This window comes from Camelina sativa, chromosome 11 (genome assembly GCF_030686135.1).
Source record: "Camelina sativa cultivar CO46 ecotype springtype chromosome 11, ASM3068613v1".
Lineage (NCBI taxonomy): Eukaryota > Viridiplantae > Streptophyta > Magnoliopsida > Brassicales > Brassicaceae > Camelina > Camelina sativa.
The window spans coordinates 38,997,769-39,010,690 of record NC_141890.1 but is presented as its reverse complement, the minus strand read 5'-3'; the positions used below and the strand labels follow the sequence as shown (position 1 = coordinate 39,010,690).

General features: G+C 35.6%; 1 protein-coding gene across 1 annotated transcript; it reads left to right on the top strand.

The window, feature by feature from the left end:
* Positions 1–2,174: 2,174 nt before the first annotated feature.
* On the top strand, positions 2,175–3,203 carry LOC147935148 (uncharacterized). The gene has a single exon (XM_087472878.1). The coding sequence runs from the start codon at positions 2,175–2,177 to the stop codon at positions 3,201–3,203; it is 1,029 nt and encodes a 342-aa protein (XP_087329004.1).
* Positions 3,204–12,922: the final 9,719 nt, after the last annotated feature.

Genomic DNA, 12,922 nt, shown 5'->3' with positions numbered 1-12,922 from the left:
GAAGAATCTGTGAGTGGATTCATTAGTGTTATTATTTAAGTGTTCTGTTCTGTTGCAGAGCCAACTTTGGGAGCAGGTTCTATTGCCCGTATGGGCTTGGGAACAGTGGAGATAAGAGAGAGTCAGAGATAAAGAGAGAGAAGAGAATGAGTAAAAGGTGGTGCATGTTGATGAAAAGGAGATTGATTGGTGAGAAAGAAAGAGACGTTTGAATTGGAAAATGCAACTTCTTTTTATTTTCTATCTTGAGATTAGCATTTTTGGGTTTTGCATCTTCTCTAAATGTAACTCTATTTCCTATTGGCAGAATCATATAGTTTCATTCAACTTCCTCCGTTGTAATATTGACCATGCCTTTAATGAACTTGTATTGTTAGCTTCTTTGACACGCATTTTAATTAGCGCATCAAAGTACACCAATGATCTCCTACATAACATATCTTTACGTGAACAAGGATTAGGCAAAATGGCAAATGATATGTGTCGTTTTAATACTTTTCATGTACGCTAAAAAATGAAGAAACATTCCATTTTAGTTTCTTATATAATGACAAGTTGACTCAGCTTTGTTATTCTAATTTATTTTAATTTGGGTTACAAAGAAGTCAAATAAAAAAAAACTCTTTAAAACAAAAAAAAATCAACTTAAATCAATTTATATTGTGACACGAAAAGAATATACAAAACTAGCTAGCAACGATAGTGGATGGAAATAGAAGCAGAAGGCTCCACAACTTGAGAAGCAAATGGGTAGTCATAAAGACTGTGATGGGTCCTGACTGATCGCACTGACCGCCCACATTCCCCTTGGAACTTGCCTCCTCCTAGTTGGCTGCCTACTACTTTCTCTAATAATAAGCCAATTTAGCTTTTATTTTGCTTTACGTTTATGGATTGTTGCGGCCCGTTTAACTTTCGTTTGTATTTTATGTTATTACGAGGCTGGAAACAACCCACTAGCCGGCCTTACATCTAAAAACCATCCGGTACCAATCTCTTTCTACTAACCTTGCCGTAGTGAAATTAGGCCGAGTATTAAAGATAATCTTCTGAAGATTAGAGGACCAAGGCAAAATTTGATTTGCATCAAAGGCAATACAAACTTCTGATTTGGATTCGCTTACATGCCAATTTTGATAGAAAGACTTGCAAAGTTTCTCTGTAATACGTGGTTTTGATTTGGATTCGGTTACATGATTTGCTCTTTCCATGTAGTAACGATGCAGGTCCCTCTGCACTTGCTGTTTTCTTAATCCTTACTGCAAGTACAATTTGGATTGTGTTGTGTGTTCAACTCTTTTAAGACTAGGTTAAGTTTCAGAGTTAAGTCGGAGTGGTAGTAGCTAGTAGAAGTTGTTGCTAAAATCTCTATGTGAGCCTGAGAGTGTACTGCAGCAAAATTATAAACCAATGTATGAGTTTTTCTTTTACTCTCTAGCTGTACTAGATCTCTGTCAAGCAAACAGAAAACAGAGAAAGATGCTAAGCAAGTTTCCTCAAGATGATTAATTTAATATACTAAGAAAAACAACATAGAGGGACTCAAAAAGATTTTGGTGGGTTTAGTTTTCTTTTTTCTAATTTTGCATAAACTTTAACCAACAATTGGAGTAATGAGAAATCTAAGTTAGGCTCTAGCTCAGAGGATAAATCCCATTGAGATTGATTGCCACAATATTCGTTATCAAATCAAAGCTTAGGAATCTCAAAGCTCTTTATATCACTAGTGACAACCAGTTGGCTGATATACTCACTAAACCATTATAGCCGAAGCCATTTCATTCACTGATTACTCGTATGTCACTGTCAAACCTCTACAATACTTCTCTATCTCCGGATTAAAAGGTTTGTGAGGATGTATATGTTGGCTTAAGCATGGAGTCAACTTGAGAAATAGGATAATCCTTATCTAACCGAGCTATGGGTAAGAGATAAGGACTAAGGATGTTAGGAGTTATCTAACATAAGTGTTTTCCTATTAGGATTAGGACTAAAGTTTTATATATAAGGAGATGTCTAGTTGTGACATAACTTATGATTTGAGAGAGAGAGATTGTGAGGCTTAAGTTTTGAGATAATTTTCTTAAGCAATAAAGAAGGTGTTCTTTGAGACAATCTTAAACTTCTTAAATCAACTTCAAAAGAATATTTGGTATCAGAGCTAAAAAGAAACAATGGCAAAGAATGAAGACATTGAAGCTACTTCGAGTTCGAAGAAAGAAGGAGGTGGACCTTCCTCAATCAACTGCCCTATGTTAACCTCTAGCAATTACACTGTTTGGGCCATGCGGATGAGGATTCTCCTTAGAGTAAACAAGGCAAAGGATATTATAGAAACAGGAGACGATGATGCGGATGTCAACGACATGGCTATGGCCTTATTGTTCCAATCGATTCCTGAGTCGTTGATCCTTCAAGTTGGTGAGTTAGACAACGCAAAGAAAGTCTTGGAAGCCATCAAGACGAGACATGTTGGATCAGATCGAGTCAAACAATCTAGGCTACAAACCTTGATGGCAGAATTCGACCGGTTGAAGATGAAGGATGTAGAGACCATTGATGAGTTCGTTGGAAAGCTATCAGAAACCTCGTCGAAATCAGCTGCTCTCGGAGAAGATATTGAGGAATCCAAGCTTGTAAAGAAATTTCTTAAGAGCCTTCCTCGGAGAAGGTATATCCACATCGTGGCATCACTTGAGCAAATTTTGGATCTCAATAAAACAAGCTTTGAAGATATTGTGGGACGCTTGAAGACTTACGAAGAACGTATAACCGAGGAAGAAGAGACAAAAGAAGATCAAAGCAAGTTGATGTACACAAACTCAAAGTCGCAAGTACAACCAGCAAATCACGACTTTAATGGAGGATACAATGGAGGGTATCAAGGCAGAGGTTGTGGAGGACGTTTCAGGGGAAGATGTCGTGGAAGGTTCGATGGAGCAAGAGACCTGTCCGAGATAGAATGTTTCCGATGTGATAAAGTTGGACACTATGCTTCAGAGTGTTCTCATCGATTGCTTAAACTACAAGAAACACAGGAGAACAACGTTAAAGATACGGACGAGGCAGACGAGCTTATGATGCACCAGGTAGTGTACTTAAACGAGAAGAGGGTGGTGCCAAGTAAATATGAAACAAGTAATGGAGAAGACAATACTTGGTATCTTGATAATGGGGCTAGCAACCACATGACTGGAAACTGAAGGTATTTTTCTTGTTTGGACAACACTATCACCGGAAAAGTAAGGTTTGGTGATGATTCCCGCATTGACATCAAATGAAAAGGATCTATCGAGCTTGTTGATATGAATGGTGAGGCAAGAACAATGACTGAAGTATATTACATTCCAGGTTTGAAGAGTAATATTATTAGTCATGGACAAGCTACTGAAGCTGGTTGCAACGTGAGAATGAGAGGAGAACTCTTCAGATGTGGGACATTGTTTGTATCCCAACAAACCTCCCCTCAAACTATGCACCACGATACTTTGGCCTCCCCTTCAGCGAAACCCAGGTACCTAGGCTCCGGTACCCTTTTATTCCTGAAGTATTCTTAACGGTGTATGATCGTAATGGAAAATTACTTGTCAAGGCTTCTAGATCAAATAACCGCCTATATAAAGTTTGTATGAAGATAAATGACACATTGTGTCTGAGCCTAACAACAATGAGTGATTCAAGTAGGTGGCATGCACGCCTAGGACAGATAAATCATGATACGTTGAAGTCAATGATGGAGGGGGAGCTTATTATTGGAACATCTCATGTAAAATTTGAAAAAGAAATTTGTGGATCCTGTCTTTGAGGTAAACAAGCAAAAAAAATGTTTCCTAAGGCTTCATTGTATCGAGCAACAAAAGTGCTAGAGCTCATTCATGGTGATCTATGCGGTCCTATTAAACCAAGTACAATGTCTGGGAATAAATACATTTTTGTGCTCATAGATGATCACTCAAGGTACATGTGGACGATACTGCTGAAAGAAAAGAGTGATGCATTCGACAAGTTCAAGAAATTTAAGGCTGTGGTAGAACAAGAGTCAGGAGAGATGATAAAAACATTCCGGACAGACAGAGGAGGAGAATTTATGTCACATGAGTTTGATTCCTTCTATGCTGTTTCAGGGATTAAACGACATCTTACAGCTCCATATACACCACAACATAATGGCGTTGTGGAGAGAAGAAACATGACTTTATTGGAGATGACCATGAGCATTATGAAGCACATGAGTGTCCCGAGTTACTTGTGGGGGAGAAGCAATCAGACACTCGACATATTTATTGAATCGAGTAGCTACAAGGGCAGTCAAGGATAGAACTCCATATGAAGTTTTACGAAACAAGAAACCGAATGTTAACCATCTGCGTATATTTGGGTGCATCGCATACGCAAGAGTGGAAACACCACACCTAAGAAAGCTAGATGATAGATCCCGTAAATTGGTACACCTAGGAACAAAGCCAGGAACAAAAGCTTATCGACTAGTTGATCCAAAAACGCATAAAGTAGTGGTGAGCCGTGATGTTGTTTTCGATGAATCAAGAGGTTGGAACTGGAACCAAGGTAGTCAAGAACAAAGTAGATCTGGGAGCTTCAAAATCCAGCTTGGTGAATTCGGAAATCGTGGAATAGGAGAGTTTGACATGAATGCTACAATTGGTGCTTACGGAAACAATGATGCAAACTCAGAAACTGCAGGTTTGGAAACAGAGGCCGAAATAGAGGACAACGTTGTCAACGAACAAGAATTTGCAGAATCAGACTCCAATGCTAGTAGTAGAGGCGAAGTGAAAGATGAGGAAGAAGAGGATGGTGGAGAACAAGGGCAACTCGTGTTAAGAAGATCTGTGAGAGTAGTTACTAAGCCTAAATATCTTAATGACTACGTGTTGCTCACTGAGGAAGAAGGAGAAAGGTTGCTAATGTGCTTGAACAATGAACCAAGAGATTTTAAAGAAGCAAAGGACTCCAAAAGCTGGTTACAAGCATGTAAAGATGAGATAAACTCAATCACAAGGAATCGGACTTGGGATCTGGTTGACCTTCCATAAGGTGCAAAATCTATTGGCTTGAAATGGGTTTTCAAGTTGAAAAGAAACTCTGATGGCACCATAAACAAATATTAGGCTAGATTGGTTGCAAAGGGTTATGTGCAGAAGTATGGAATCGACTTCGAAGATGTGTTCGCTCCTGTTGCTCGAATTGAGACAATTCGTCTCCTCATCAGCTTTGCTGCATCTAGAGGATGGGAAATACACCATCTTGACGTCAAAACGACATTTCTTAATGGTGAGCTGAAGGAGACGGTGTATGTCTCGCAACCAGAAGGTTTTGTACTTCAGGGAGCGAAGACAAAGTTTACAAGCTGCGCAAAGCATTTTATGACCTGCGACAAGCTCTGAGAGCGTGGAACGAAAAACTTAACCAGGTTTGCAAGGAACTACAGTTTAGAAGGTGTTCGAAAGAAACGTCAGTTTACTGGAGAAAGGTGAATCATGAAGTGCTTCTTGTTGCAGTTTATGTCGATGATATATTTGTCTCAGGAACTAGCTTAAAGATTATAAAGAACTTCAAGAAGGAGATGGCATCAAAATTCGAAATAAGCGACCTGGGGAAGTTGACTTACTATCTTGGAATTGAAGTAAGTCAAACACAGGAAGGGATAACTCTAAATCAAGAACGATACGCATTGAAAATCTTGGAGGAAGCTGGAATGAAAGACTGCAATTCGACACATACACCAATGGAGGAAGGCTTAAAACTGTCAAAAGCAACAAAAGAAAAGGATATTGATGGAACGACCTACAGGAGGATCATAGGATCACTTTGTTACGTGTTACACACACGGCCTGACCTTTCATATTGTGTAGGTATTTTAAGTCGCTACATTCAGAGTCCTAAAGAATCACATGGAGCCGCCATGAAGCAATGTCTAAGAAGTACAACAGGACATGTGTTTTACCTAGATGAGAGTTTGATTACTTGGTGTTCCCAAACACAAGACACAATGTCATTGTCTTCGTGTGAAGCAGAATTCATGGCTGCAACCGAGGCAGCGAGGCAGGCGATTTGGCTCCAAGAACTTCTTAGTGAGATTACCGAGCTACCATGTGAGAAAGTGCTTATTCGAATAGATAATCAATCCGCTATTGCTCTTACAAAGAACCCGATGTTTCACCGGTCGGAGCAAACATATACACACAAGGTACCATTTCATTCGAGAATGGTCAAGTCGAAGTTGAGCATGTTCCAGAGGAGGAACAAAAAGCGGACATCTTAACAAAGGCCTTAGGAAGAACCAAGTTTAAGGAGATGAGAGATCTCATTGATGTGAAGGACATGAACAAGCAAGACTTCAAGCTTAGAAGGGAGAATGTTACCTTAAGCATGAAGTCAACTTGAGAAATAGGATAATCCTTATCTAACTGAGCTATGGTTAAGAGATAAGGACTAAAGATGTTAGGAGTTATCTAACATAAGTGTTTTCCTATTAGGATTAGGACTAAGGTTTTATACATGAGAAGATAGTCTAGTTGTGACTTAACTTATGATTTGAGAGAGAGAGATTGTGAGGCTTAAGTTTTGAGATAATTTTCTTAAGCAATAAAGAAAGTGTTCTTTGAGACAATCTTAAACTTCTTAAATCAACTTCAAAACAATAGTATAGTATAATGAGTATACTTTACTCATTTGTATTTATACTTTGTATTATATCTACTTTAGCTTAGTACGTATTAGAGATTACACATGTAATATACTTTAGCTTAGTATAAGAGATTACACATGTGTATAACCGACTTTGTAAACACTTTACTCGTTAATGATAATTATCAGAAGCTTAGTTTTACTCTCTCTCTCTCTCTCTCTCTCTTCAGCTCCGTTTCTCTGTCTAATTCGCATCTTCTTGACCTCGAGTCTGTTAGAGAAATCTTGAATTTATTCAGGGTACAGAGTTGGGGTGAGTTATACAGATTTGCTGAATTTATTAATGACCAACCCAAATAGAGACCAGTGCATAGTTGATACAGTTGAAGCCAAAAGTTAATCAATTTGATGAAATTATCAACTGTACTAGCTATAAGTTCTGTCCTTTTCAGATTGCAATCCAATTTTATGTCTCCAACGTTTTTGTGGCTATGCAAGTGCTTTATGCATTATAAAATTTCTTCTAATTTCGACTCCCAGAGCTTTTTTATTTTCTTTGTTTAACGTCTAAACCATTGCATTGATTTAAGAACGAGATACAATGTAAGCGTCGTGAGGCAAAACTAATGAAACTTAAGTGATCAAAAAATTCAACGTTACTCCTTTTGTCATGATGTGCCATTTTAAAAGTATCCAATGAATTGGATTTTAAAATCATATATTAATATTTTATTGTAAATAAGATATATATATATATATATATATATTTAGTTAGAGGAAAAATCATATTTGTTTTTACTTTAATACACTAATTTAATTTTTATATTTTAAACTTATGATTACAATTATTATAATCATCTAAAACTAAATTATCGTCTACTAAAATTTTTGTCAAATATTCATCATTTCAAATATTACTCACAACATATTTTACATGCAAATATGAGATAATCCGTCAAAGCGTTCAATATACGTTTATTCTATATTTAACCACGAATAATGTGTTCTTACACCCAAAAATATCTTATTGTCAAAGTATCTTTATTATCATCATCTATAAAATATTTCAATAAGCTAATTAAACCAATTTTCTCCCTTTAATTTCACTTTGACATAGTTCTTTTAACCACTAATTTTTTTTTGGCAATTTCTTTAACCAGTAAATTGTTTACTAAAAAGATATTTTGGATGAAAGACTCAAAAAAAAAATCTACAGTTTATGACCAACTCAATAAAATTTGAGAAATTGAAAGACAATAAATTTGACATAATGAAAAATGAAAATAATAAGCACGATGATATAGTATGAGCCTTACGTAGTTTAGCGATTCAAAATAGAAACTAAAATAAATAATCTAAAAACATTATATATTTCTTTTTAAAAGAACAAAAAATTGATCTGACATATTATTAAATGAAAAAAAACTAACACGGAAATTTATATAATGACACATGTCGGGATCACATTAATAACATATTTTGATATGTGGTCACCATATTAAATTAATAACTTGACATATGTCATCATCACACATTAACGACTAACATTAGAAACCAAATTTTACAATTTACATAATAAAATTGTTAGCTTTCATTTTCTAATTTTTTGATATGTGTCAAAATCTCTTGTCGCGATCATGTTAATTACTAAATATAATAAAAAAAAAAGAATTTATAAGTAATTATTTATTGTTACTTATGTACACATTTCATTTTTATAATAGGTTTAGAACTTTTATTTTTTTAAGAAATTATTTTAGTAAATTTAGATTTGACACATGTCAAAATTGTATCGAAATAATTGACACGTGTCACGATTATTTAGTGAGTAATTTTGTAATCAACTTTTATATAATAAGATATTTAGAAGTTTTTGTTTAATTCATTTAATCTAATTTTTCTGAAGTTTCTATTGAAAATTATGAAGTGAAAACAATACACTTCACGGCGTTATCATTTTATGACAATGACATCTTTATACCATTTATATTTTTTTGTATATACATTATAAAACGAAAATAAATACTTTCATTTTTTAATGTATATACATTTTTGAAGACTAATTTGAACCAACATGTATATCAATACAATAAAACTAGAATATGTTTCTCTTCAGGTGATGATACCTTAGCCTTTTGGAGAACCCTGGACCTGACACATTATTTTAAACAGGTAACCAATCAAAATATAAGAATAAATACAACTCAGCATATTCATCCAATAATAAATTTTCTTTTTTTTTTCCTCTATTCCACGTGTACATATGTGAAGCATCATATAATTTTAGTCATTTAAAAGCTCACAAACGCTTAAACTGCTTTTTTTTTATAAAGCTTGAAGAAAATTTATAATGAAGTTACTTCTCGATTTTATGCAAGATTTTTGTGGATGATAGCAATTCAAAATTCTCCAGAAAAGATAAAAAAATTAAATCAATCAGTAAATTTCTACAGAATTATCAATTGGATTGTAAATTTGTAATTTTTCTAACTACAAGGTTACGTATCAGATAAAGAAATACTTTGGTGCAAATAATGTAAAGAAAAATGGCACCATCGGTGCTGCTGCTTTCAAGCAAAACGCATAGATCCCTTAATTATATTCTATTGTTTGTTTTTCTGTGTCAGAAATTGGCTACAAGAAATTTCTAAATTTATTACGAACTTTTTTATCATGAATATTATGTACAGAATCAGAGGAAAACTTCTCTTATGTCCAAGACCGGCTTCAGGGCCGGACAACGGGTTGGTCGGCTAAATTGTTGTCTAAAGAGGGTAAGGAGGTGATGATTAAGTCGGTGGCGACGGTTGTCCCTACCTTTGTGATGTCTTGTTTTCGCCTCCCAAAAATGAATACATTCAAGCTTACTAGTGCAGTGGCGAAGTTTTGGTGGAGTTCTAATGGTCAGACCGGGGGTATGCACTGATGGCTTGGGAGAAGGTATGCTGCAGCCAGCAGATCGGTGGTTTAGATTTCAGGAATGTTGATGATTTTAATACGGCACTGTTGGCTAAACAGTTATGGCGGCTGATTGAGGTTCCGGACTCACTGTTTGCCAGGGTTTTCAAAAGTCGATACTACCGGAATTCGGATCCCATGGACCCGATACGATCTTACTCTACATCCTATGGATGGCAAAGTATAGTATCAGCTCGATCTTTGGTACACAAAGGGTTTATTAAAAGGGTTGGCTCCGGTGACACAATTTCTATATGGACTGATCCCTGGGTTCCAGCTCAATTCCCAATACCAGCTATAAGCAACGGTCCTTTTAAGGACCCAACTCTTCGTTTGTCTCAGTTCATGGATGCTCAAACGAATACTTGGCATCGAGATCGGCTCGAGGAGTTTTTTGATCCTGTGGATGTTACTTTGATAGAGATTATTCCTTTTAGTAATGTCCCGTTGGCAGATTCTTTTGGGTGGCATTTCACAAAGTGCGGTAAATATACGACTAAATCAGGGTATGATACGGCACGTCTAGGTTCTTCTCCTCCCTTTCAGGCTTTTGGGTCTGGGCCTGAGATTACACCTCTTCTTGCTAAGGTTTGGCAGGTCCATTGTCCACCAAAACTAAAACATTTCATGTGGCAAGTTTTGACGGGCTGTATCTCGGTTTCAGATAATTTGAGCAGGCGGGGCATTGCATGCGATGTTGGATGTATGAGGTGTGGGGCGGATGTGGAGACTACTAATCATGCTATTTTCAGGTGCCCGCCAGCCCGTCAGGTATGGGCTTTGGCCTATGTGCCCATGGGGCCACTTCAGTTCCTGACGGAGTCCATCTATGCTAATGTGGATCATTTTCTGGGTTCTATGAATTCGGGGTCCCAAACAAAGGTGTTTCCTTGGCTAATGTGGCAAATATGGAAGGCGTGGAATGCTCGGGTGTTTGAGAACCAGACTGAGGATCCGGCTGACATTGTGCGCGTCGCACAAGGGGAAGCGTCCTCGTGGCTGCAGGCTCATGTGGAAGCTGAGGTTGAGGAGGTTCCCTCCTCCCCTATCGTTCATGCAATTAGGTCACGCGGGAGTTTTCCTCCCTACTCTCCGGCTTATTCCGGACATCGGTGTTTTGTCGATGGCTCCTAGAAGGAGACAAATGTTTTTGCAGGTGCAAGATGGTTTTGCACTTCTTTGCAGGGATCACCACCATTACTTGGAGCCACCAACTATCAGCACAGCCTATCTCGTTGCATGTAGAGGTTGAAGCTTTCGTTTGGGCGATGAGATGCATGATTGGCCACGATATCCGGGATGTGGCTTTCTTTACAGACAGTTCAGATTTGTTGAAGATAGTGTCTTCTCCTCACGACTGGCCGGCTTTCATTACCTACTTAGATGGCATCAAGACAGATAGGGAGGAATTTTCTTCTTTTTCTTTATCTTATGTTTCTCGTAATGCAAATGTAAAAGCGGATAATCTGGCACGCTATGCGCGTTTATCTTTGCTTCTTGTTCTGTTTGTAAACAACATTCCTTCAAATTAGCTCGTCTGAGCTGATTCTTTTGTTGAAAAAAAAAAAAAAAAAAAAAAAAAAAAAAAAACCAGAGGAAAACTCTAATGTTGATTTTGGGAAAAACCTTTGTGTTTTGGTTGATTAACTCGAATAATCTGAAAATTTTCTCAAGTATATTCGGCTGAACAAGTTACGTTTGAGGCTTTCACCTTAGAAATACTATGATAGTATGACCTATGTGATTTTTGTTTACATCTTATGTGTATATATACTTATATGGTTTATTTTATGTGTCTCTGATTTGATTTGATGGGTTTATAACTTTTGAAGAGTTGAGGGAACTTGATATTTTCTTCGTTAAGGGACACAAAGTTCTTTAAACATATTGGTTATGTATTATTTGTAATCTAACATCATTTTAGCAGTTTATTTTATTCTAAATAACAATCCGCACTATGTGCAAAGTAAAATAATTATTAAATAATTTTACTGTAATTTATATATACAAAATCTATAATATTTATCTGTAAAATTGTTATTTGGGATCTAAATTTTATTTGTGTAGTATATATTTTCAGTTTTATTTGAATATATAAAATTCTTGTATAATAATTAAAATTTAACATATGGAAATTATTCTAATTTGAATTTTATATTATCTCACCATATGAATCAAGAGTTCTTAAAATTTTATGAAATTGTAAGTAAGTGATATAATTAAGTTATAAAGAAAAGAAAAGAATTAAATTTTGGGTGTCATTAAAAAAAATACAATGTTATGTAAATAGAAATACTATAAAAAACTGAGGACAAATAAAGAAAGGGAAAAATCTACCTAGCGTAGTTGGTTACGTTTTGTTGTTAATGGCTGCCAGGTCTCGAGTTCGAATCCGCATATAATCTTTTATTTTAAAAAAGAAGAAAACCTACGTTTAGAGCGAATCGAACCTGCGGCAGTTTGAAAACCAAACTACCTCATTAACCAATGGACCACGACTTTCTTTCAACAAATGTTAGAAAACAAACTTATATATAACTTGTCTTTGACTAAACGGAGATTGTTAACGGAAAATTAACTCCGTTAACGGAAACTTAACAACGTGCTTAAAATGGCCAGGTTAACAAAACTTTACTATTTTATCAAAAAGTCAAACTAAAATTTGGGATTAAAACGACATCTTGAAAGTTCATGTTTTTTTTGTCCCAAATTTGAAAGTTGGGGATTTTTATGCCATTTTTCCCAATAAAGAAATCATTTCTAGGGTTTTGTAAGCGTAACACATCAGTATTTTTTTGTTTTTGTGAAAAAAGCTTATATATATAAGGGATATGAACCAAACTACAGTCTAAAGTAATCTCTCAAACGTGATGGGAGGATAAACTCTCTTTGTGAAGCACTGAAGCATACATAAACTAGAGTAAATCAGTTGCGTATTATAAAAAAAAAATTCTCATATGTCTTTCTTATTGCTTATGCATTTACTATGTGATTCCTTTTCACAGTGATGATTGCAGTGTTTGAATTTTGGTGTGTGATAACAAATATTCTTTGTCTCTCAATATTCACATATAATAACACCAATGACAAATTAAACAATGTTTAAGATCGAAAACCAAATGTTATAAATTCAAGAAAACTACATCATCTATAACTTTTAAAATAACTTAATCTTTATAAACGTTGTATACAATTTAACAGTTTAACATAAGTATAGTATTTAAATAACAACACAAAACCAAAATAAATTAAAAATATGTCTATTTACTTTGACATATGTGGACTTGTTATAAAAAAAAAAGTAATTCACAAAAGG